This window comes from Opisthorchis viverrini (assembly GCF_000715545.1).
Source record: "Opisthorchis viverrini unplaced genomic scaffold opera_v5_1, whole genome shotgun sequence".
In the NCBI taxonomy this organism is placed as follows: Eukaryota; Metazoa; Platyhelminthes; class Trematoda; order Opisthorchiida; family Opisthorchiidae; genus Opisthorchis; species Opisthorchis viverrini.
In genome coordinates this window covers 3,447,516-3,453,655 of record NW_008751657.1, presented here as the reverse complement: position 1 = coordinate 3,453,655, position 6,140 = coordinate 3,447,516, and the positions used below count along the sequence as shown (strand labels likewise).

The 6,140-nt window shown below is 42.8% G+C and overlaps 1 protein-coding gene across 1 annotated transcript; it reads left to right on the top strand.

The window, feature by feature from the left end:
- Positions 1-1,191: 1,191 nt before the first annotated feature.
- On the top strand, positions 1,192-2,028 carry T265_12440 (hypothetical protein; the record flags this gene model as incomplete). The annotated part of the gene is made up of 2 exons (XM_009163856.1): positions 1,192-1,527; positions 1,789-2,028. 2 exons carry the CDS (start codon positions 1,201-1,203, stop codon positions 1,981-1,983), a joined length of 522 nt encoding a protein of 173 aa, XP_009162120.1.
- Positions 2,029-6,140: the final 4,112 nt, after the last annotated feature.

Sequence of the window (6,140 nt, the reverse complement as noted above, 5' to 3'; positions counted from 1 at the left end):
GTGAATGAATGTCACGGGTCTATTTTGAGTCATCTGGTGCATTTCCGCCTTTTTTCCACATTGCTTTCCTTCCTTTCTGGAATTTTTTATGGGTACTTACTTAAAAACAATATGGGATCACTACAGGATTTTCATTCACGCCTTCTGTAGTGTATACGCTACTTGTGTCTACTGCTGATTTTGAAAAAGCATAGATTTTAATCCTTGCAGCAAAGGACGCTCTTTTGCTGCAGTGTTTGCCGCGGGTGCATTACCAGATCGCGCATCATTTTCTGGCAATATACGGCTGGTCTCTACGGTTTACGTGTCGTAATCCGTAAATTCTGATGAACGTTTTCGAGTAGAACGACGTCACTAGTGCTAGTTTCATGCAGGCACTGGTCTGTGAATCATATATGGGCACCTACTTTCAATCTTTGAGTCCAGAATTGAGTAATGGCCCAACCTTGGTGCTTTTCATGGTAGTGTTCTGAAAGCAGGGGCGGAATTACTGCGACCGCCTACAGAAAAAACCCGGAATCTCTCTCACCCAACACGGTTTACAGAGGGTTCAGCCAACTGGCTATAATTTTTTGAAGAAAAGAATAGCATGCGACAACATCACTTTCAAGCTAAGTGCTGAAAGATCGAGAATGATGGAGTCAAAGCAAAGCTAACTCTATTCTCTACGACTGACCGACTGGCCGCAAATAATCTTCTGTATTGAATGACTCACGTTTGCGATTTTCGTCAGTCAGCAAATTGGTCGATGAAATCTTTTAACGTTCAGTCTAACAAAAATATATTGTCCAGACAAACACACTGTTTTCTAGATATCATAGCTAATACTGACTCTCAGAAGTAGTCCAGAATCACATTTAGACGACATTCTGGACTAATACGCTAGCTAGAGTAGCGTGGGTGAATTAACTAGAACTGAAGCCATGTAAACATTAAATTATCAGAAGTTGTCGCCGTCATTTGTTTCCGCTCACCATCGTTCACGCGGCGGTGACGCCAGTCTAAGTGAAAGTCACGAGGGTTCGACCGCGCTGAACTTTTACCAACAGTTTTCACGTTTCATGTAGGTGAATTTGTACGTGAATGTACCAACCGTGACTGAGAGACAAACAAGCACGAGAAAAAAAACGAGAATTAGATGAACGCTTCGGTATATAAGCAGATGAATACGGTGTCCATGCATCAGGAATACCGAGAGCCATGGAGCCGTTGGCAAGACAGAATTTCTCCCAAGAATGCGAAGCTGCTATTAACAAACAAATCAACATTGAATTGGAAGCTAGTTATGCTTACTTCGCATTTTCGGCTTTCTACGACCAAGATACAGTTGCGCTACCCAAGGTGGCTGAGTTCTTCCGAAAAATGTCACATGAAGAGAGAGAACACGCAGAAAAATTTGCACACTACCAGAACCAACGTGGTGGTAGAGTGGTCTACCAGGATATCAAGAAACCCAGTAAAGTAACTTTCAGCAGCTTGCAGGAGGTAATGGAGACCAGCTTGAATATGGAGAAGTCGGTGAATGAAGTAAGTTCGCTTATGAACCTCATAGCTACCATCTAAACGTCGCTGTTGCTTATTACCTAAAAATTAGAGGTGTGCTCTCTTAGTATTTCTATAAAACACTTTGGATTCCCAAATTTTTTCTCTCCACTCAGACTACTAAAATAACTGCTTTGCTACAAACGTCTGTGAACCTAAACGGGACACTCTGCAAAAAGTGCAACTTTGTTATGTTACGTTTGTAGCTTCCTAATAATACAAATGACCGACTCAACTTTCTTTTAGTCGCTTCTTCGAATGCACCATATTGCTGGGGAGCACCGTGATCCTGCGCTTCAAGACTTCATTGAAACTGAATTCTTGCAAGAGCAAGTCAAATCAATCAAAGAGTTTGCCGATTATGTCACCCAGACCAAGAGAAATGGACCAAATCTTGGCGAATATCTCTTTGAACGTCTCTCGTTGAAAGACTCACATTAATTTTTCATTCCCCAAATTTGTTCATTACACATTTCTATATATTCACTTTCTGTGCTTAACAGGACGGTATAGGTCAACTGTAGACTGTAAACCCACGATGTTACCGTCAAAGCCAAATGTACAGGAGGGTTAATAATTTTCCGAAACCAAACCACGACAAGCTCTGATTACCTTTCCCCTTCACATAAGTTCGGTCGGGGGTGACACTAGAAGTTTGTCCTGCTGCCGGTCAACTCGTAATCCGTGTAAGGAACGCGAAGAATAGTTAACTTCCCAGGCGTAATCTGGCTGTATTTTGGAAGAGTTCTAATGCGCGCAGCTCTCCCTGAATTTACAGGTTGCTTTCATGCATCAAGGGACAACGGAGTGGTATAACCGCTGTGCAAAAAGGCTCGTAGATGTTCAACTTTTTTGAAAACACTACGCGTCAGGTTTCAGGGTGAACCAACAACCTGCAAGTCATACCATTGTATAGGCCACCAAGGAACAGCAAGCACAAGGTGGTGGTCGGTTCGACGCATCTATTTCTTGCTTTGTTCGCCAACGGTGTACGGTGCAGTGAGAAGTGGGTGGCGGCAGACCGATCCATCTGGTTACGCACTGTTAGTATGTCAAAGGGTTTGAAGTTTGCTTCACGATTTTGCTATGCTAAACTCTATCGAACCAGTGACCTGAGAGTGATAGCGTGGTGTTATCTGCTACACACACATGGATAGGGAAACGTCAAAAACAACATTAAACATTCATTCTCACTTGAGGTACCACTAGTATATCACCTTAAATGGTTCCGGTATCTTTCTCAACCGTATCAAAACCATCAGAAAGGGCTCAGACGTGTTACCATTATTTGGTGATCAATAGTCACATCGAATTCGTGTTGCCTTGGAATCGCAATACTAGACGAACCCGGGTATGGCCTGGATACAAAGGACCACCTGGTCATCCTGATTGTTTTTCGTTTAACCGTCACCATCTTGAACACCGTTATCTTACAGTGATATGCATTTGCTATAAGTATATCTATTGAAGCTACCATATATTCTGCATCTCTCTGTCATAGGAGACGAAATTTAATACATCTGGGTATACGAAAATCGGGGAGAGTTTGAAAGTTCGCAGGAGCAATATTTTGTGTCATTTTCTGGAAACATGCGTACAGCATAATATATTTGAGGAAGAATAAACAAATTTGGGGAGGGGAGGTAACCGACTACAGAATGATGATGACCACTAGAGTTTATATTTAGATTAGGGCCAATCACAAGCACATCTGACGCTTTATCTCACCAAAGAGCATAATCCCAGGTCACTTTCTTCTGTATAATACTATTCATAATCGGTGACTACGAATGGTTAGCGAACATTATTTAAGACCCCCATTTTCAATTTTGAGAAAATCACTGTTCAACATCACGATCGATGGAGCAATTATGACCCGTTGTCAGGATTGTCACAAAAAAGTTAGTGTCGGGAAATACCCCGAAAATACGCAATTGCATTTAGTTTGTTCTGCAACTATGTAAAAGGGGTTCAAAGATGCTGTTTTAGGAGACGAAAGTGAACAAAATCATAGAACAATGTTCCACTGGTCCGCTGGTCGATCGGACTAGAAGATTATAGTGTGTTGGCTGCACTTCCCTACTGAGCTCTCCGTAATCAATCGAAAGCCGTCCCAGCGTTTTTGGCATATAGGCCACTCGATGTAATCTGCTGCTGTGGCAGCACTCTAGTTCCTATGCTAAATTTTCCTGTGCCTGGAGGGGCTGGTAATCCCGCCGAGAAAGGGCCCGACAAAACGGTGCCTCGGAGTTTGCTGGATCTAACCGACTCACAACTTACATATCAGCATGGCCTGCACAAGATAGACGGGTTGATGGAGGCTTCGGTATGAAGACGATGGTAAACAATGGGCCCAGTCTTGCTCGCACGATCGGTCGTCCTGACAGATTCGCTGCAAAGCACCGGTTTGTGCCTATCCATTTTATTCAACCTGAGAACTGTAGACTGATATGAATACCTGAATAGAGTGGTTCTATGCGTTTGTGCCACATAATTTTAGCGAAACGGCCGTTGCACAAAATTTCATGGTACCGTTGTTGCAGATCACCTGATGAGTGGTTTCTAATCACGTAGTCCAGGGTGGCCCAGATTTCAAGAGAGCTAATCTAGCTTAGAGTTCGAAGTGACACATGTATCTGGAATTAACACTCGAAAGAAAAAAACTGGTCTTGGCATTCTGAAGTGGAGCAAATGTGTGGTAGAAATCACCTATAACACATTTGTTCTGTTTTAGTTCTAATCACATAGTCCAGGGTGGCCCAGATTTCAAGAGATCTATTCTAGCTTAGAGTTCGAAGTGACACATGTATCTGGAATTAACACTCGAAAGAAAAAACTGGTCTTGGCATTCTGAAGTGGAGCAAATGTGTGGTAGAAATCACTAATAACACATTTGTTCTGTTTTAGTGGTTGCAGTGGCTTTCCAGCACTTTCTGGCATGGAGTTTTACCAGACATGTGCCAGATAAGTCAGATCGATAGCACTATCCCAAGAATTCATGGCGAATGGAAAATGTGATCGGTTTTGTCTCCACAAACCGACTCACCGAGAATTCCGCACGGACGTCTGCCACCAGTGCGGTGTAGGGTGAATGGCATGTCATAAAAAAGACAGTAAGTCATATGGTCTATACTGGATCATCGGCATAACAGGCCTTAGAGGCTGCGAACAATGCACTTCCAAGGGCTCAGGTAATTCGCGTCTGACGCGAGCAACTCGCAACCAGTTCACCCAGGCGAAGCATCGCCAAAGCATCTACGATGACGAACAGATGCAGTAGCATACAAAAAGCTCAGAACGTAAGGTCCTGTAAATCTGTAGGCCAACATTTCATTGATAGTATTGAATCTAACCAGATCTCGTGATAATTCCCCCCCCCCTTCATTTGCTTACTGTGACCCTTTGATCTCCACTTGTTTTGCTCATCTGTGCCCGCCACTCACCTTGCCGAAAAGGCCGTCCCGTCCGACATTGGTATGTTAGCATGAGTGTGCGTGAACTTGCGCAGCTGGTCTATTTACTTACTGGTGTTCGTGTCCCATTTGCTGAGTCAGAACCACAAGAGTGTCATCGGAAGGGATGACCTCAATCCACACTACTGAGCCAACTTTCCGATCGGCGTTGTCTCGCGTGCGTACCTTGACACTGCACTGTGCCGGTCAGTCACAGACTTGCACACGTGTTGACGTCACGATCGTGGACAAAGGTTTGTTGCTTAGCTTTGTCTACCTTTGTGTACATATTGGCAGACTTTTGCGAGTCCGCTTCCTCATCGCTTTGAGTTGTGATGCCAGTTGAAAATATTTCATTGTCATATGTACCACCATGTAATTTACACCAGTGTCATCAATTAGCAAGCAAGTTGTGGAACTGATCACGCTCTTCTCACATTCATATGTGTTGATGGGAGCTTGTTTGGAGCTAAATCAAGAATGGAATAGGTGCTACAGTTATGCCAAACACTACCAGTGTCGCTGGCCTACCAAGCCGAGCGTAGAGGCCTGTATCGTTAACATTAAGCCATCTAGTAATTTATCAACCATCGTCACCGGTGTTGTTTTCTCTCACACGACCAATGAGTAATGTTATTTGTTATTGTATGCTTACTTCATGCAGTCATGGCGATCCTCTCCAAAGCCATTAACACTTTATTCTAAATTTGGCTCCATTAATGGCCGAATCTACCATAAATGAATTTATTGAGTTGTGCTTATATTCCTGTACGAATCTCCTGAAAAGCCTAGACTAGTTATCATATATTTCGAAAGGAAAATGTCAATTAAGTGACGTGATTATTTATATTTCCTCATTCCTCAGACTAACTCATTACCATTCTGGTGACTATTCAAGTTTCAAGACTGAACTATTCTATTCTATTCTATTTTACACAAAATTGACCCTATATTGACTAGTTTTCTATAGTCTATTTGTTCACATTTATTTCTGGGCTGGTTGTTGAACATTTGTCCCACTTTGAACTGAACAGCATTTTTCCTGTTTAATTTGTCCGATAACACAATCACCTTTCCGTGCCATCCTGCCCAATGCCCAATCTAGCCAAAAGCCTTCCTTTAATTCTGCTAATGATTTACTGCTAG